General features: G+C 41.6%; 1 protein-coding gene and 1 non-coding gene across 3 annotated transcripts in view; both read right to left on the reverse strand.

Annotated features, from left to right (window-relative positions):
• The window catches only part of CIT (citron rho-interacting serine/threonine kinase), a 168,353-nt gene that overhangs the window by 115,599 nt on the left and 31,920 nt on the right, over positions 1–20,834 (reverse strand). For both annotated transcript variants that reach the window (XM_061170160.1, XM_061170159.1), the window contains exons 5-8: positions 19,802–19,944; positions 18,809–18,902; positions 12,600–12,803; positions 10,992–11,145 (exon numbers count right to left, since the gene is read on the reverse strand). In XM_061170160.1, coding sequence (XP_061026143.1) covers positions 10,992–11,145; positions 12,600–12,803; positions 18,809–18,902; positions 19,802–19,944 — 595 coding nt within the window. The remainder of the gene's footprint in view (positions 1–10,991; positions 11,146–12,599; positions 12,804–18,808; positions 18,903–19,801; positions 19,945–20,834) is intronic.
• Positions 1,581–1,653, reverse strand: TRNAE-UUC (transfer RNA glutamic acid (anticodon UUC)). The gene has a single exon. It is a non-coding gene; the product is annotated as a tRNA-Glu (tRNA).

Genomic DNA, 20,834 nt, shown 5'->3' on the forward strand with positions numbered 1-20,834 from the left:
GACCATTGGCACGGGAGAATATTTTGTCCCCAGTCGTTCCTGGTCTAAGGAGCTTCCACTCAGGCTCCTTCACCCCATGAATGAACACATCTAGTCTCACCCCTTGACTCACTCCTCACCTAGGGAAGGAGGAACTCATCTGACTCAGCAGAGCTGGGCATTTATCGGGCTGTTGTACCGGAGACAGGGTTACCGTGCCTCAAAAGCAAGAAGCGGGCTCAACGCTTCCTAGGGTACTGCCTACACCCAGGCCTGGCGGGCACTCGGCCATCGGACGGCTCTTGCCCTCCTCACCCACCAGGCCCACTGGGGCGAGGCCTCCTTGTCCATGAGAGAAGCCCCACCACGCTCCTCTGGTAGGGCGTAAATTTACCGGAGACCCGCATCAAAGGCTTTTGAGCGCCCCCCTTGCCAAGAGTAAAGTGGCTATTTTGGTCCCTGTGTAGCTATCAGTTCTTTGTGTGTGTCCTTTGTTAGTCAGAATTTTGAAGGCTAGGAACGGTGGTGGGTCTTGGTCCCCAAACTGCTGATGCTGTGGTTGAATGTTATCCTTTTCTTTCCATCCCCAGGGACCAACAGAGTCGGGCACTCTTTTCTAAAGTGAAGACACTGAAATTTGTTCCCAAACCCTCAGTGGTCATGAGCCACCTGGACCTCCTACTCTTCGTCGTCCAGCTCTGATCTCTCCTGACTCCTGCCAGCCTCCCTCCTTAGTTCTGTCCGAACTCCGCCCTCGGAAAATGACCATAAATGCAATCGCCGCACTTCACAGAATTGACTGGAAAGCTGGCTGCTGAATAGAGTCCCAGATGTTTAATATAATGTTGAATCTTTGGCCAAATCATTTCCATGTTTCCTGGAAAACCTTCCAAGCAAGTGAGAATTGAAGGGTTGAGGACTCTAATTTACGGGCTAACAAACCTATTCCCCGTTTCCCATCTTCTCCCAGGAAAGGCATGAATTTGCCTCACTTAGAAATGATTTTCTGAACTGGGATTTAGCACTGCAGCACTGGCTTACACCAAGAGGCGCCATGAGAAGCGGTCCTAGGGAAATCCCCAGGGCACATATTAGAGGGGTGTGTTCCACCACATCACAAGGGCTCTCATTTTGGGGAACCCCATGTTGAAATTCCTCAGGGCTCAGTACCAGAAAATTGAGTCTTTTCTGAGCACACCATTCTGGATTTTTTTCTCATGGGACTGAAGCTCTTACAACTGTTCATATTCTCCTTTTTGCTTTGGCCACTAGGAGGCTGAGGATCCCAAATCCGTCCCTGTCTACCAATGTAACAGGAATTTGTTTGTTTTTACCGTTAACCCTGACTCTATTTCCTTACCCTGATACTCCCTTCACCCAGATTTCTCCATTTATTTATTTTTCTCATTTTAGTATTGCAATTATCTCTAAAGTAAGCCATCTCAATTTATCTTGGAATAAAGAGGAATATTACATATTTTTAACCTCTCTGGAGGTAGCTTCTAAATTCAAACTAGAGGGGGAGATCCTAGAATCCTAATCCATATGCATTTAGCTTTTTTTTTTTTTTTGGCCACGATGTGCGGCTTGCAGGATCTTAGTTCCCTGACCAGGGATTGAACCTGGGGCCCTGGCAATGAAAGTGCCAAGTCCTAACCACTGGACCACCAGGAAATTCCCTGCTTTTAGCTCTTTTTAGCCTATTTTCTCCTATCAATAACTTACTCTATAAAATATAAAAATAAAAAACATAAAAAAGCAGAACAATCCCCAAAAGACATACAAATATTTCCTTGTACATCTCTTAGCTTGTAAGAGCTACTGACCACGTCCCAATTATTCCTTTTTTATGTTTTAGCAGGTGGTGCCCACATGCTCCTGGTCCAGTAAATTGAGTTTCTGCCATCACTATACCATCCCCTTGCCCTTCTACCCTCCTCTCCCTCATGCTGATCCCCCAAACACCCCCCAGTTCCCCTTCCTCATTTCCTCCAGCCCCTGAAGTGTCTGGGTGGGTGTCACACAGGGAGATACATTTAAAGGCCAACCCAGGCTAACAGAGAAGTACATCTGCTGTCCTCCTCCAACTAGCTTGGAAATCAAAACATGGCCAGAAACCTGCTCAACTGCTAGAAACCCCAAAACAAGCAGACCTTTAAAAGGCTCAAAACCAACACACACACACACACACACAAACACAATGTACAAGTCACTGAGATAATGCTATTCTAAAAGCAGAACACCAAAAGAAATAAGTGAAATATGCATGTCAAAACCATAAGGGGTTTTCATTTGAGAAGAGAGAACCACTCATCAGAACTCAATGTCAGGATGGCTAATTCAAAGCATAAACATGGTGGGATTGTCCAAAGACTTCTCCTTCATTTATTTCAATGATGCAGGAAAACAGCCTGACAATAAAAACTCCGGAATTCTTAGGAGGCAGTATAGCAATGCCGTTGAGTACAGACTATACTGGTGTTTATATTAGCGTACAGAATGTCTTGGAAAGTTACACAAGAAATTGACAATAATGGTTCACTTTAGGGAGAGGCACTGGGCATGCGGTGGGAAGGAGACAATTTTTCACTATTTAACCTTCTGTGTTGCTTGAATTTTTTTTTTTTTTTTTTATCATGGACTGTACTGCTTTTTCAAATAAATTTTTAAAAAGCAAAGTGAACTTGGGAATTCCCTGACGGTACAGTGGTTAGGACGTTCTCACTGCCAAGGGCCTGGGTTCAATCCCTGGTCAGGGAACTAAGATCCCACTAGCTGCTCGGTGCAGCCCAAAAAAAAAAAAAAAAGCAAAGTGAATTTGGAGTCAGGGAGACCTGAGTTAGACTCCTACCACTGCCAACTACTGGTTCAACTACTGGCCCTTTGCCAGTGGCTTCATCTCTTCAGGCCTCAGTATCCTCATCTATACTGTGGGCCCAAATATAGTGTCTGCCTCATACAGGTTTTAGGAGGAGTAAATAGGACAATAATATGCATAGTGTGCTTTGCAGGGCCCCTAGGCACATAGTAGGTACTTAGTAAAGGGCATGGCAATATAATACACACCTAAAAAGTGATAATGAAGGAAACGTAATCCATCATTAATTGAAAGTAAATATGGTTATACCGATTACCTTGTAATAACCTATGATAGAATATAATCTGCAAAAATACTGAATCACTATGCTGTACACCTGAAACCCACACAACATTGCAAACCAAAATATACTTTAATTAAAAAGAAAAAAAGTAAATATGGGACAAGAGTAATGGTGGGGGCAGGGGGCAGAAGGCATACAACTGCCTTTTATACAACCACCTATTTGCTATCAGCAGGAAGAGATTAAGTTAAACCACCATCTCGAAAGATATGAAGGATGTACAGTCCATCTGAAAGAAAAGCTTTAAATTTGTCAAAAGCAGAGCCTAAAATCCAGCATTTCCAAGCAGTTCCATCCACCCGGGGAAGTCCTTAGCCAAAAAGCAGTCTCCCCTTACCCCGAGCCCAGAGGACAAAATAAGGAGAACCCAGCCAAGATGAGCAAGAAACTCTAAGGCTGACAGATCTCGTTTTCTCCTTTTGCGGGGCTTCGCAAATGCTACACACGGGAATCTTATTCCTAGGGATCTTACTGAAGTGCAGCTTCTGACTCAGCAGGTCTGGGGTGGAGGGGAGCCTGAGTCTCTGCATCTCTAACAAGCTCCCAGGTGATATCAGTGATGCTGATGCCGCTGGTCCATGGACCACGCTCAGTGAAGCAGGGTCCCCCTGACCCCAGACTACGGTTCACTGCTGGTTAGCAATGGCAGTCTTGAGTGATTCTGATTACTGTGATATTCTCTCTCCTGGTAACTATCTGACCAATTCTTCTACAACAATGGTTCTCAACTAGGAGCAGCTGTATGCCCCAAGGGACACTGGGCAAATGTCTGGAGACATTTTGGGTTGTCACAGGGGGCAGAGTGCTACTGGCATCTGTGGGTGCTGCTAAACATCCTGCAATTCACACAACAGTCCCTGAACAAATAATTACCTGGTCCTCAATGTCAACAGTGTCGAGGTTGAGAAACTACATAACCTAGAATAAACAGAAAACATGAATCAAGTCCTCTCAATTCACCTTGAGACTATAAATCACAATTTTAGAAGTGAGGACTTCCCTGTGGCACAGTGGTTAAGTGTCCACCGGCCAATGCAGGGGACACGAGTTCGAGCCCTGGTCCGGGAAGATCCCACATGCCACAGAGCAACAAAGCCCATGCACCACATCTACTGAGCCTGCGCTCTAGAGCCCGTGTGTCACAACTACTGAGCCTGCATGCCACAACTACTGAAGCCCACGCGCCTAGAGCCTGTGCTCCACAGGAGAAGCCACCGCAATGAGAAGCACATGCACCAAAACAAAGAGTAGCCCCCGCTCGCAGCAACTAGAGAAAGCCCACACGCAGCAACGAAGACCCAATGCAGCCAAAAATAAATAAATAAAATATAAATAAATAAAACAGCTTTATTAAAAAAAAAATTTTAGAAGTGAGTCATCGATCCAACGTGGTCATTTCCCAGGCTAGATCTGAGGCATGGGGAGGGTAATAGATTAGCAGAAAGAAGGGGGTACTGTATATGGGGAAGGGGTCACTGGGTCACAGTCTACATTTTGTTTAAGATCAAGCATATGTGGTTCAGTAAGCCAGTGGGTGACCTACTAAGCATTCAACTTTCTACTTTTTTGGTTTTTTCGCCACACCACACAGCTTGCAGGATCTTAGTTCCCCAACCAGTGATTGAACCTGGGCCCACGAGACTGAAAGTGCAGAGTCCTAACCACTGGACCACCAGGGAATTCCCAAACTTCCTACCATTATGTGGTATGGCAATTTAAACAGGACTACAGCTCTATTTAAGCAAGGGACCTATAACTTAGACTGTAAGTTCCCTGAAAGCAGGGGTGTATCCAAATTTATTCATCAATAGAGCTACAGCACCTAACATAGCACATAGCACTTAGCACTTAGCATGTAGCACTCAGATATCATGATGAATCTTGTAGATTCAAAATTGCTACAAATTCCAAATGTGCGTGAACAGACACAGAGACTAAAGAGCGGTTTATTATTTGTCATCACCACAAACATCATTAATAACAATTATTTATGCTAAGGCATGCATGGTATTGCTCTAAGAGCATGGGCTCTAGAACCACCCAGACCTCAACCCTCTCTCTCACTTGCTATATGACCTGGGACAAGTTACCACAGTGTACATATCTGTAGAATGGGTACAATAATCCTTACCTCTGAATTGTTTTGAAGTAACGTAGCATAATATACTTAAATACCTGGTGGTTGACACAGAACAGCTGCTACTTAACCAGTGTTTCCTATCAGACTGAAGGACTGAAATAAAACACCCAGTGAGTCTCACGGTGCTGATTTCTACACGCAACAATAAGTGAGAATTTCACCCGAGGCTAGGAAGCCACAGAATCCTTTTCCTTTAAACCAAAGGCCATCATCTCTCAGGTTTATAGAGCAATCACAGGGTTGTGCATCTGCGGTTTCACTATGGCCATTCGGGGGCCAGGTAGTGAATAATGATCAACGACAAAGGAACCTCTTCAGCAGGGGAAAATCTCAGGGCAGATCAGCACGCGACCACCTCTGAGTCACTACCAGATGGAAATGAAACATACTCTCTGTAACAAATGCTAAGGACCTGGAAACTCAAGAGTGATTTTGCAAGAACTGTGCCTTTCTGAGAAGAGTGAAAGGAAGATGATTCAAGAGAAGAAGGCCGAGTCATAAGCAACAGACAAAACAAGTTCTCTAGAGCATTAGCCATAGATGCTCTAGGAAACGATCTACAATCAACACTCTCGTTAAGCGTTTCTCACTGTCAAGACATGGCTGGTTTGGATGAAAGGTGCAAGTGTGCTGGTTCCGTTGACATCACTATGCCTTTGGGGGAAGATGTGAGTAGAAGGGCACACCTGACAGTAAAACTCTCCCATTGACACGAGCAGGTGCATGATGCCAGGAAAGGTAGGCATAACCCCAAAGGCACGAAAGAGGGGGTCTGATTGGCTTCAACTTTCCAGAAGCCCAGAAAATCAGGCGGGGGTTACAATCAGACTCCTGCCCAATATCTGAAACATCGCTGGAATTGCACAGCTCAGGGCAGCTAGTATACTTAAGAGGCCCCCTACTAAAACTTGGAAAGCAGCCTTGAAATAATAGTAATAAGCAGCTAAAAACTCAACTTTACATCTGATCACATGAGGCTGGGAAGGAAACATCAGGGTAATAGGTGCACGGTAACCCATGAGAGTGGCAGTAACTCATCAGAGAGCTCTTGACTTGCTGGGAGAATAAACATTCCTGAACTAGGTCAGATTCCTGATTCACGTGGTGTTGCCCACAGCAACTCCAAGGGGCAGGACCCAAGAAGATGCAGATGCTCCATCTGACCTCAGGGGTCAAAGCCAAGGCATGTCCTAGTTTCTCCCAGTAGCCACTCCCAATTCTGTCACTCATGAACTTGCCCAGACCCTTCTTAAATTGCATTTATATATCCTCCCAGGACCACCTCTTGAGATAATGAGTTTTAGAAGATTATTACCTGCTGTGTTAAGCACTACTTCCTTTCATTGGTTACAACAAGAAAAAGAAGAATTAGGGGTGAAATAGCAGAAAGGCTAATGTTGCTTTCATCAAGGGACGATCTTGTGTGTGGAAAGTGGAAATATTCAACAGCCTGTAACCACAAGGCATTTGAGCAGCAACCAGGAACTTGGGAAACCTAATGACTTCACGCACTTTGGTTGATGAGAGTCACTCAATGTGTGTCTATGAGAAACAGGACTAGACAAAGGCATAATTTCTGTTAGAGTTACCTAGTAGAAAGTAGCTCAAATGGCATGGAGTCCAGCAACGTTTTCAATCACAAACCCTGAGTTGATTGCAAATACACAAGGATCAGAGGTTGGTGAAAAGCAGTAAAATCTGCTAGGAGACACTGAAAATTAATACCATAGCACTCTGTGCAGTCAGGGATGCCATGGAACCTCCAGGAAAAGGCCCTACCAATCCTCAGTGGGCATGGAGATCCCACCCACTGGCTGAGCTACACTAAGCATCTCAGCCATGATAAGTCACATCAACTGCAAACATTCTAATTGCAGTAGGGTACCCTGGGTTGATTCCTGGAACAGAAAAGGGACATGTGTGGGGAAACTGGTGAAACTGGAATAAAGTCGAAGTTTAATTAATAGTTATGTACTAATGCTAATCCTATTTTGACAAATGTGGTATTGTTATGTAGGATGCTAACATTAAGGGAAACTGGGAGAAGGGTATGTGGGAACTCTCTGTACTATCTTTGCAACTTCTCTATAAATCTGATATTATTCCAAAGTAAAACATTTATTTAAATTGCAAGAAATTGGGAGTTCCCTGATGGTCCAGTGGTTAGGACTCAGCGCTTTCACTGCCGGGGGCCTGGGTTCAACCCCTGGTCAGGGAACTAAGATCCTGCAAGCCGCACAGTACGGCCAAGAAATAAAAATAAAAATAATTAATTAATTAATTTTAAAAAGAAAATAAATTACAAGAAATTTTCTTTAAGGCAAACATATTTCATGACTCTCCCGAACCACTATATTGGGACTTATATTTTAAAAACCGTCAAGAGGGACTTCCGTGGTGGTGCAGTGGTTAAGAATCCGCCTGCCAATGCAGGGGACATGGGTTTGAGCCCTGGTCTGGGAAGATCCCACAGGCTGCGGAGCAACTAAGCCCATGTGCCACAACTACTGAGCCTGCACTCTAGAGCCCATGAGCCACAACTACTGAGCCCACGTGCCACAACTACTGACGCCCACGCGCCTACAGCCGGTGCTCCGCAACAAGAGAAGACACCACAATGAGAAGCCTGCGCACCACAACGAAGAGTAGCCCCCGCTCGCCGCAACTAGAGAAAGCCCGTGAGCAGCAACGAAGTCCCAACACAGCCAAAAGTAAATAAATAAAATAAATAAATTTATAAAAAAAAAAAACACCAAGAGTTTCTGTTAGAGTTTTAGAATCAGGATTCAAGGCAAAAGACATGAAAAGACATTTTTCTAAAGAAGACATACAAATGACCAACAGGTATATGAAAACGTGGTCAACATCACTAATCTCCAGGGAAATGCAAATCAGAACCACAATGAGATATCACTTCATACCTGTTAGGATGGCTATCATCGAAAAGATAAGAGATAATCACTATTGGCGAGGATGTGGAGAAAAGGGACTCCTTGTGCACTGTTGGTAGGAATATAAATTGGTGCAGCCACTATGGAAACAGTATAGAGGTTGCTCAAAAAACTAAAAATAGAACTATCATGTGATCCAGGAATCCCTCTTCTGGGTATACACCCAAAGAAAATGAAATCAGTACCTCAAAGAGCTATCTGTGCTCTCACGTTCATGACAGCATTTTTCACAGTAGCCAAGATATGGAAACAACCTAAGTGTCCATCAGTGGACGAATGGATATTTACATATGTGTGATGGAATATTACTCAGCCTTAAAAAAAAGAAGGAAATACTGCCATTTGCAACAATATGGATGAACCTGGAGGTCATGGTGCAAAGGGCAATATGACAGGCACAGAAAGAAAAAAACTACATGATCTCACTCATATGTGGAATCTAAAAAAGTCGAATACATAGAAGCACAGAGTAGAAGGATGGTTACTAGGGGTGGGGAGGTGGGGGAAATGGGGAGATTCTGGTCAAAGGGTACAAAGTTGGAGTGATGTAGGATGAAGAAGTCCTAGAGATCTAATGTACAGTGTGATGACTACACTTAATAATACTGTAGTGAATACTGAAAATTTGTTAAGAGAGTAGATTTCAGGTACTCTCATAAAAGAAAGAAAAAAAGAAAGGGAGGGAGGGAAAGAGAGAGAGAGAGAGAGAAGGAAGGAGGGAAAGACAGAGAGAGAGAAGGAGGGAGGGAGGGAGGAAACTATGTTAATTGGCTTCGCTGTAGTAATCATTCCATGTATATGTATGTGTATCAAATCACTACGTTGTACACCTTAAATATATACAATTTTTATTTTAAAAAATAAATTTAAAAAAAGAATCAGGATTCAGCTGGGTGAGAATTCCCTCATATGAACTGGGTGTGGGAGGGGGAGAAACATGTGTTAAAGATAAGGAAAAACTAAGTGGATATTTATTGGGATACGGAAACATTAAGCAGAACCACAGGAGACATGGTGAGTCAAGTGTGGAGGCAACAAGTGTGAAGATGACCAAGACTGCAGTGACCCACCCCAGAGTCATCTCATCCCAGTGATAACCATGACCTTCCACAAGATGGGCCTCATGATGGACAGCAGGGGCCACGCTCTACGCCAACACATATCCTCCCCAGGCACTATGTATTATAATTTACAGAACAGTACTTACCCTCGTAAGCCCAACAAGCCTAAAACCAATAAACAGCCTGAGAGGAAAAGACTAGAACGAAATCTGAGAATTCTGACATGATACCAAAAACATCATGAAGGTTTACCAAAATACAGAATAAAGTTACCTGTGTAATTAATCACCGTTCACTGACTTACTAGAGTGAAGATACATTATTAGACATCATCGGCAAGGGCAGGCATAAAAAAATGAATTTTCTTATTCAAGAAGATTACAGAGATAAGGTAAGGCCAGAAAAGATTAAGTATCTGAGCAGCATCAAAAAGAAACTGTTTCAAATCTTTCCAAAAGCAAAAAAGGAAGACCACACTGAAAACATATTGCTGCGGGAATTTCGGAATTCCCTGACGGTCCTGTGGTCCTGTAGGACTCGGTGCTTTCACTGCTGAGGGTGCAGGTTCAACCCCTGGTCAGGATATAACGAATATCCCACAAGCCACTCGGAGCAGTCAGAAAAAACCAAAAACGTATTGCTGGTTAAAAGCTCTGAACCTTGGAGGTCTGGGGATTGGTGCCTAAGGATTTGAAAAATACAGTGATGTCGCTCCCGGAAGAAGAAAAAAATGCCAAGAGCGATTTACGGAAATACAGCCTACTTAAATATTTTGGCAGGGGGTCAGAGAAACCATCAAAATGGCTTTCAACTGGACAATACTGGCTGTTAACCCAACTCATACATTCTGGCTAAAGGTACAAGAGGTTATAATTACAATACGGCTCCAACTAGAAGCCTGGTTTTGACACCTAGAAATGGATTCCATTTCCCTATCAGGAGGGAAATCACTAAAAATCAAACACTCAACCAGGCCAACTGCTTTCCTACAGACCCTAATCTACGCTAATCACTGGGTCAGGTCATTAGATCACATTCAATCAACAACACATCCAAGAACAAAAAGGTTGAAAAAAAAAATCACCAATTTGCAAAACACCAAGCATTTTGGATTTGTTGATAATAAATCAGGTCTTTGTTTTTAATGAATTTAGTTTGCACTAATTGATAACAAAGCGATGTATGAATGAATCCACTGTGCATGTGCATTATAGGTTTTACATGCTTATGAGCAAAGACAAATATTTTAGAGGGAAACAAACGAACACAGCAAGGCATTCATGGCTTTAGGGCAGGCTTGGCCATTAGCAGAGCAACCCTGGCACTTTGGCTAATCTGAGTCTTTTTCCTAATCTTGTGAACGAAATAGTTAGGTCCACTCTTCTTCTGGGAAGAAATTCTGTCAAACCAAGTGACAACCTTCAATCTCTATCAATCTGTACCTCTAATGTACTGAGGGGTAATATTCCAAAGGCCACATAAACACAGAGTTTGATAAGTGACCCAGTTCTGTGCCAACAATGTTAAAGAAGAATTATTGCTAAAGACAGCTTATCATTACCCTTTTCTATTCCTATAGATAACTAAAACCCTTACTTATATAATTTATACCAGCTTCTGTGGGCCAGAGTAATTTCAGATCATTCTTAAGCGTTTCTTAATCCCAACACTGGAATTGAAGGAACACGACTCTACTTACAGTTTCGAATGTTACTCCAGTCGATTTTAGAGAAGAAAGGATGACAGCAAAGGCCTTCAAACTTCAGTCTCTCTTTCTGGCCACACAACAAACTTTGGATCAGATCAAGTAATTCACTGCTAACTTTGGGATCATCTGGAAACTTCAAAAACCGCTATTTCAAAAAAAAATAATTATTATTATTCCCTTAGCAAATTCAGCTTCTCATGTCTCCAAGTTAAAAAAGTAATTCTCGTATATGCAAGTTTCTTTCTTTTTTTTTTTTTTTAAGAAGGAAGTTTTATGCCCTCTTAACTTGGGACCAAAGGCATGTTCCCAAAACAAACAGCCTGTTCATATCAATAGGCCTAGCTCCCTTGCAAGGGTTCAATACCCTTCATAACTTGATCCCTGTACCCTCTCCCATCTCATCTAGCTACACTCCCCACCTTGCTGTTTGCCATCCAACAATAATGAGCTATTTAAAGCTGTCTGAACAAATCACTCTGTCCTCTCTGCCCAGAAGGCCCTCCTCAACCTCAGCCCCTCTTCCCTGCCTACCTCCCGGCCTCCCTCTCCCACCCTATCACTCACTCCCTCCTGCATGCTCCCCGTGTTCTGCTTTTGCATGTACACGGTGTATTTTGATTTCCGTGTGATGATGGAGAAAGAAGGCCGAGAGGGCCTTTCTCCTTCTTGCCCATCACTGCAAACCTGGTACCTAACACCTAACAGTGCCTAGTGCAATTCACTCGTTACTGAATGAATGGATGGAAATGAAGGAAACAAATGAGCCCCAAGCATCATCTCAGGGGAAACTTTAACTCAGGAGTAGACTCAGGAATAACAAATAATGTATGTATGTATTAAGCATACAAAAAGTGTATTATACATAGAAAAATATGCATTAAGCATCCCAGGAAGAAATTGGATGATATACAAAAACCTGTGAAATAAATTCTCTTTTTCCTTTTGGTTGAAACTAAAACATAGATATTCATCATATCCTTAAGAAATGGGCTTACTATAGGGACAAATACAGTTATTAGAAAATAGGTTTAATTCTACTTTATGTATCTATTACTGTATTTCTAATCCATGTCTTTGACTTTTACTACCGTATTTGACAGCCAGCAGTACTAAGAAGCAGTATAGCATATAAGAACATGGATTTCAAAGCCAGACTGCCTGTGCTATTTTGGGCAAGTTACTTCACCACTCTGTGCTTTGGCTTCCTCATTTGTAAAATGAAAATAATAATATCATCTACCTCACAGGATTGTTTGAGGATTAGCCAAGTTAATGAACTATATTTCACAAATTCTAAGACTCCCATTTTATTCACATTCAACAACACTGAAATCAATGAAATATCCTAGATTAATGGGCAGCAGTTTTTCCTTTTTAATGGTACACAAAATGATGGCATAAGCTTACAATTACTGGCAGCTGAGAGTTAATATAATACAATTAATAGAGCATTTAGAACCGCTTTTGGCGTAAAGTGCTATATAAAGTAGTTGCTGTTGTTATTATCCAGAACTGCTGGTTTACATTATAAACGTTCATTCGCACAATTTTAAACGACATTTCTCAATATTACTTCAAAATCTAATAATGGCTCTTTACCTGGAAATTCATGATGTTATTGAAGGTTCTGGCTGAGGTTCCCTCAGTGAATGGGGACCTTCCATAAACCATCTCATAAGCAATAACTCCCACCGACCACCAATCACAGTCTAGGCCATAGGCACCTTTTCCATCCCCATTCATGACGGTCAACACTTCAGGGGCCATGTAATCTGGGGTCCCAACTGGGAGTTTGGCATTCACCTGGAAACCCATAAATAAAATGAACACAGCAAATTTTCAATGATCCTCAAATGGATTGCCAACAGCCGCAATTCAGACATAAGCTGATTTGCCACTGATTACTATTCTCCCAGGCACTTGAACTTTCCGTCAAGTGGCACAGCATCAGGAAAAGCAAATGATTCACTAACTTTAAAAAAAAAAAAAAAAAAAAAAAAAAAGCACATAATATAATCCAAAGGCAAAGGGCCCAGGGTTGTTGATGATATATACTGTTTAGTTACACAAATGAGAGTTGGGTATATACCTGGAAAGGAAGATGTCGTTCCTGATACATCTTACTGATATGACAGAACTTCTCTTACTTATGAAAACAGTAAAATGATAACAACATGTAAAGATGAATCTAAAAGATCAATCTACTCATTATTGAAAAACTGGCAGCTAGCTGGCAACACAATATTGCAAGCATGTGTTATATCTCAAGTTTAAATATTTGGAGTCAACATTCCTATTCGGCCCACCCGCTGGGCAAGACATGATAAATAATTTCCACCAGAGGTCAAATGTTAATGAGTTCATTTTCCTCACCCCCAACTCCCGTTTCTGTGGTTCCCTCCCCACTGTTCAGAGACACAGAGCCCTCCAATCCTATGGTACCGAAGCACCTGACCTTGACAAAGAAATATCAGGACGATGTAGGAGGTCTTTTTATAAAGCTAATATATTCCATTTAAAGAACTGTCCTTATTTGAGAATTTGTCCTTCTGACTGGTTTAGTGTTTAAACATCCTTTGTTTCTTGAAATGATGAAGATGAAAAGGGTATGTTTTCTGCCCCTCACCCCCACTCCTTCCTAGTCAACCTAGTAAGCTGGCAAACTTTTGGTCTTCAAAATTGTCTTGAAGTTTTATTGAATCATGAAATTTGAAGTCTAAGGATCACCTCTCTAACCTTATTCCCCATCAGAACAGAGAGGGCCTGATGTTAGTCACATATTGGGTTGACCAGTTGTCCAATAACCCTACATCTAAAAAGGCTTCTCTCACAGCAGCAGCTACATGGTGCAAAAGAACTCTCTCCCCATTAAAGGGTGTTAATTGCCCCTGAGTGAGCTGAGAGGTTTTATAGGTATGGCCACATACCTTTAAGGCTGGGCTTTATATCAAGAAAGTCAATTTGCTTTGCTTTGCTTTGATTTGAATGGAGATTGAGAGGAAAGTCAATGTTTAGAGAAGATGCTAAGAGGTCTCCTTTCCCCGGTGATGAAGTCCCAAGCTCTTCCAGCCCGAAACTTTAATCTGGTCTGTTCCTCTGCCTCAAAGACCCATTGTTATAGGAAACAAACTCATTGTCCCTACTCCCTCTCTTTTCACCCCTTCCCTCAGGCCCATCACAGGCTTTTTTCAAACCCTAAACCCAAGAAAGCAGTGCGATACTGTTATTCTTGACACCAGTCAGCCATCACTTTGAGCAATAGGGCTTCCACTGCAAACACGTGCCTGGGAAAGTTAGATGGTCACGCCACCCAAGAAACCCACAGGCCTGTGCTGAGGGACTAAAGTGAGGAGAAAGGAGAAAATATTTGGTCTAAGACAGGACACCTTAAGCTTGAGGAACTGAGTGTAGCTTAGGTCAAGGGGAGGCCTTGATGTTGGGAAGCCTGAGCCAAGACTTCTGTCTTTTAATGTGGGTGTGTTAATGAGCTCAGCACAAAACTGAGATTAAATTACAAGATTCTGGGGGGAAAAAAAAATCCTGAATGCTGACAACTAGAAATAAATATCTTTTTTTTTTTTAATTGGGGTATAGTTGTTTTACAATATCTTTAAAATATCAAAACAAGAGAAGGAAAACTGTAACATCTTGGTTTGACTAGGTATTGGTAATGCCACTCTATTGTTGAGTAAATGCTTACCCTTTATGCCTAATTATTTTGCAGAACCATTAATACACAATCCTCAAATATTCATCATTTCTATGTATTAGATTTTATTTTATCATCACACTAGATTGTTTGGGGATATTCAGTTCTCCTGAATATCCTTAGGAGATGGCAGCTCCCAGGGCTTGGTCACTTATTCACAACCAAAGAGTTGAAAGGAAGTTGACTGGGTCATGTTTATCAGCATGACCCAGCAAAAGGTATAAATTGTCAATGCCTCATTTTCAAACTAATGGTTAGACTCACCAAAGAGTCAGATAACTCCGCAACTGTTTTTGCCCCATAACAGGTATGTGATTATACACATTTATGTCTAACAATTTTGTAAATTTCCAAAATTAAAAAAAAAATTCCCTAGCTTGCTTTCTGTACCTCTCCTACCACAGTAATTAATATCAATTAACAAAGACTTTTAATGAAAATTAATGGCTACTAAGTTTCCATTAGTTACTGACCTCCAAGTACATTAAGCCTGTTCAACATGTAATCTGACACATCTAGATAAGGATTTTGCAAGATCCTTTCACTCTCCTCTGGTGGCAACTCACAGCCAGCTAATCTGGGTGAGATATTAAAAGTGGGACCGTGTACTAGGAGCACAGCCTGCCTGCAGTACAACCATCTGACAAGGCCCCAGTTTTACTGAACTTTAATTTTCCCTGTATTGACAGGGAAGAAAATATACCAGTTCAGGAGGAGACAACAATAAAATGACTAGGAGACAGAAGAGTCTGTCACATTTTGGAGAGACAGAGGGTTCAAAAGAAAAGAAAGGAGGGAAGGAGGGGATTAACCCAGCAGATTCTTTTACAAAATCTAGCAGATTCTTTTACAAGCAGAAAGCAGACGGAGAAGAAGGTAAGAAAACCAGTCTTCCTCCTCCCAATCCTGTAAAAATGCTTATACGTAAAACTGTTTCAACCTAACTTTACTCCTCTAGCTGCCCAGGGCATAAACATACACCTGCAGAAGCAGCGGGGAAAAATATTCTCGCTATGTTGTTCCTCTCGTGGAAAAGTAATAAAATCTTTTCACTCCTCCATAAATCTCAAAAAGGGCTACCTCCTTTGGGTTTCCAACTGCTAAATGGTAGTGATTATCACTTAACATGCTATATAATGCTCTTTATTTATAATCTCCTTACAACTGTTTTCACAATGGCTGAGTGAGACAGATTGGAACAGTTAGCTGTTTGCCATTCTCTGAGATTCTAATAAGGTGAAGTGGGTGACATCTCTGCTCAGCACCCAAACTTCCAGGCAGTATGGTCCACCTGGAGGAACATAATGAAAATACTCCCAAGCAACATTCTGGCTAAAAAGCTTAAATAAAGACAATGGAAGATGGGAAACTCAACAGATCTAAGATTCACAAATATCCAAAATACAATGACCATATGTGGCAGGTGGTAGGGAAAAGGATGAATGGATTTCAGGTAACATACAACAATTTCAGCAAGTGTGAACTATATTTTACACGGTATATCTTGAGTACCAAAAAAAAACTTTTAAAACCTACTTTAGACCTATAAAACATTCTATTTAAAGGAAACAAGTTTCACCCACCATCGTTGATCAAAAATACGAAAAAAAAATTATAATTCTATATCCATACTTGATCTAGATTGCAAATTGTTGATCTTTTATAACAAAAGGGCCTTTGCACTTAAAGCAATGCTAAAAATTCCTTCTCATCTGCTTGTCACATTCTGGCCCTAAGAGCACAAAGTTCTGGGGAGGCCATTCTCTAAGAGGAGAGGAGCTACAGCATTCTCAAGTGTGTAGGACTGAGGGCCATTATCTCCTTGACCATCGAGTGGCAAATAAACCTGAGTGCCTCCGGAGGCTCCCTGCCTGAAGGGAATGTTGCTACCGCTCGCAGAATTGGAAAGGGCAGTTTGCAGCACTGAAAAATAGAAATTTGAAATGAAGAGGAGTCCTGTCTCTCCACCAAGGGCTCTGAAGAGAGCGATTCCAGATGCAGAGATAGGACCTTACTCTTTATTCCCATTTCTTTACCAAGCAGTGACTCTGGATCGTAATGGAGTTTTCTGAGTAGGTTTTCTTATCGCAAACACATAGTGCCAGCTCGAATTGATAAGCTTTCTGATGCTTCTCAGTCCACGGCAGAGGTTCTCCACCAGGGGTGATTCGGTCCCCCAGGGAGCACTGGGCAATGTCTGGAGACATTTTGGTTATCACAACTGGAGGGGAGGGTGCCACTGGCATCCAGTGGGTAGAGACCAGGGATGCAGCTAAACATCCTACAATACACAGGACAGCACCCCCCCAACAAAGAATTCGCTAGACCAAAATGTCAGAGGTACTGACTACATATCTATGCTTCATTTTATTTCTAGATGCCTGATTTTATTAAGGTCATTAATGCAAGGTATAGGTTTTTGAATCCCAGATGATAAAACTTTGCATGATTTAACTTTTTTTCTGTACTTTATTCCACTAAATTCAATACCTAAGTTTTCATGCCTGTTTCTTTTTTTTTTTTGTCTGCATTGGGTCCTCGTTGCTGCGCGTGGGCTTTCTCTAGCTGCGGCGAGCGGGGGCTACTCTTGGTTGTGGTGTGCGGGTTTCTCACTGCAGTGGCTTCTCTTGTTGTGGAGCACGGGCTCTAGGCGCGCGGGCTTCAGTAGTTGTGGCTTGCGGGCTCTAGAGCGCAGGCTCAGTAGTTGTGGCGCACGGGCTTAGTTGTTCCGCGTCATGTGGGATCTTCCCGGACCAGGGCTCGAACCCGTGTCCCCTGCACCGGCAGGCGGATTCTCAACCACTGCGTCACCAGGGAAGCCCTCATGCCTGTTTCTGAATTGTACATAATTTTTAAAACATAAAATTCTTTGATATTCTAATCTAATTATTAATGTAATGATCAAGTGGAATAGATTATAAGCACATAATCTGAGGGGGGGGATAAAAAACAACCAGTGCTAAGGTGGAAAAACCCTGACCTCAGACAAGGTAAGGAGGCTGTTTTTCCAAGAGCCTGAACCTGAAGGAAGTTATGTCAAGTGGGCCTCAGATCTGCAGAACAGGGAGGCCAAACCCTGGAATGCAAAGAGTTAAACGCAACCCGGATCCTTTTCCTCGCATCAACATAATAATACCCACCTTTCCTCCAAGGAACTTGAGGGAAAAAAAGGAAATTTTATATATTGCCCTTCATAAGAACTAAACTCTCAGACCCAAGAGGCATTCTGAAGAGCAGCCACCCCTCACCTCTTAATTTCTGCATTTTAACTAGAACCAGTATTTTCTAGAGGAAGAATAAAAGCCCAAGTTTCTAAGGATTTGTCCAGATCACCAAGTGATTCAGTTGGGAAGTTAGTCTTAAAATCTAAGTCAATTTTTTCTTAGACTTACCATTTTTTGCATAGTTGACCTGAAAATTTACATTTTAGTATGCACCAACTTTATTAGGTTTCTAAATTCTAATTTTCTTTTACTTTGTCATCTTTTTCCTAAAGTATTCTCACTCTTGACCTCAATAGCTACCCTCTTGCCTTCCTATTAGCACATGGAATACAGCTTAATAATTATTAGCATGTGGAATACAGCTTAATTTTTACCAAAGGTCCAGGATTTAGAATCGACATTTTGAGTACTTGGTTCTTAATGCTTAATGCTTGGTTCAAATTCTTTGGTGATTACTTTCAATTTCATTGCATAGGAAATAGAGGATTTGAGATAAATAAGGTTACATTTCATCAAAATATTTAAAGTGAAAAAGAAAATGTAATAGAAGACAATCTATTAACAAGCAAGGAAAAAGAAGGGAAAAACAAAATAAGCATTTTCCCATCTTTTAATCCAAACTATAAGAATGTTCCTAAAAATGTTTTGTAGGGTATTAACAGGTATTTTACATAAAAGGGTACCAGATCAAGTAAGTCTGGAAAATCGCTCTGTGTCCCCATCCCCACCCACCCTGCAGAGAAATCATTTCACACACTGAGAGATGAAGGCTCCAGAATGTCGCTCAACTTTATCCTATGTTTTCCAAACTTATGAGGATCTCAGAACACTTTGTAGTATAAGCTCTATTAAGTTATCTTATTCCATTTTGTTACCATCTTATTTGAGTTCATTTTAGCAGCTGATCCAAAATCCACCAGCTTGATGTGTCCCATTCGGTCAATGAGGATGTTCTCGGGATTGATGTCTCTGTAAGAAAATCAAGGCCACAAATTAGTGTTGTCTTCTCCATACCAATCATCAAGCAACTGCTAACCTAGGATCTTGATTCAGCCAAGGATCTTAGTGTCTGTGGTTTTGCCATACAGACCTCCCTACTGATGGACATACATAATAAGCATTTTGCAAAACAAATGTAAGTAAAAGAATGAGAGAGAAAGAATAGAAGGGAGGGAGGGGAGAAAGAGAGGGAGGAAGGAGAAGGGAAGCAGAGAAGGAAAGGGAACAAAATAAATGTTATTAGATGGATTATTTCTCCTCAAGACACACATTTTACCTCAGGAGAACTAAGGCCACAAAAAGCTAGGGGATGTGCCCAAGGCCATGGGGCTAGTCAATGGAAAAACTGAGACACTATTCAGGATTTTGCGGTTCCTGGTCTAACCATCATTCCATTCCCACAACATTCTCAGATGCTCGTAAAACACTAGCTGAGAGAAGATGTAAAGAAACACTTTTCAGCTGAGGATGTGGGGGCACACCTTTGTCAATTACTAACAGGCAAGGTCAGAAGTACAACTACAGGGTCTTCTGTTCCTCCGGGGTATGCTGCTTCCTTGCGCAAATCAAATTCAGTTTTCCTACCACAGCACCCAGAGAACCCATGCAAGAGTTCCCGGTCTTAATAGGCGCATTGACAGATCCTACCAGTAAACATGAGAATGTTACAATTTTAGATCTATTTCACTGTTGAATGGGTAAGCTGAAACATTTGCCATTTTGGAAAATTTGCTTTCAGTCAATTATGGTGAAGATGGGCTAAAAATTGGATGAAGCATTATTTTGATGCTGAAATCATTCACTCTATTTTAGGAACTCTTAGGTGATACAGACAAATCCCCAGTCAACTACCAGAGAGCCTCACTTACCGATGTACATATCCCATCTGATGAACGCTGTGAACAGCCAAAATGAGTTCAGCTAGGTAAAACTGAACCATATTTTCATCTAACTGGTCCTCATATCTGTTCAAAAGTGACAGCAAATCCCCTCCAGGCTGATATTCCATGACCTGTATAGAATGCCAAAGTTATTAATTCTTCATACACCCAAAAAAGGGGGAATGTTCTCAATTAGATCCTCGAATACTGCCTGACATGTTATAATTACAATGTCTCCACAAAGCAATAAAGATGTATGAGACATATTGTAAGTCATGTAGGACGAGGTCCCTGCCCTAAGGAAATTACACCCGTTACCCAAGAGAATCAATACAATGAAAGATGAATCCTAAACGCCATGTGCAATGTTTGCAAGGCAAGCTTGAAAAGTTGAATTAAATCTACCCACTCACCCACCCACCCAAGTCGACACCCCAGACATTCCCTGGGATTAGGTACACAGCATAGATGGAAATTCCTGGAGGGCAAGAAACCCTCTTGCATCCTTTCTGCATTTCCCTCAGCACCCAGCAGAATATAGGAGATGGGCAATAAACATGATACAATCATTTCCTTAAACAGTCAGTGTGAAAGGCAACCTGACCATCTCTGTTAAAAATTTTAAGTGTGAACATATACCCTCTGAACCAGTAATTCTGCTTCCGATGATTTATTTTACAGGAACTTACAATAGTTTGTAGATAGATAAAGAGATTCACTGAAGCATTGTTTGTAACATGGGAAAAAGAAACCCTGGAAATCACCCAAATAGCCATCATTAAGAGACTGCTAAAATATGATTTATCTAAACAATGGGACAAGAGGCAGATATTAAAAATGAATGGACTCGATCTATTCATTCTGCCATGGAAAGCCATCTATGATGATATAAAGTGATGCCCTAAAGAGGATACAGTAAAACTCCTTCTTTGTGATTAAAAAAACATATATTACATTTGTTAGTATATACATAAGGGAAAAAACCTGGAAGAATATAAAGTACAGCCTCGGGGAAAATGTT

This window comes from Eubalaena glacialis, chromosome 15, assembly GCF_028564815.1.
Source record: "Eubalaena glacialis isolate mEubGla1 chromosome 15, mEubGla1.1.hap2.+ XY, whole genome shotgun sequence".
Lineage (NCBI taxonomy): Eukaryota > Metazoa > Chordata > Mammalia > Artiodactyla > Balaenidae > Eubalaena > Eubalaena glacialis.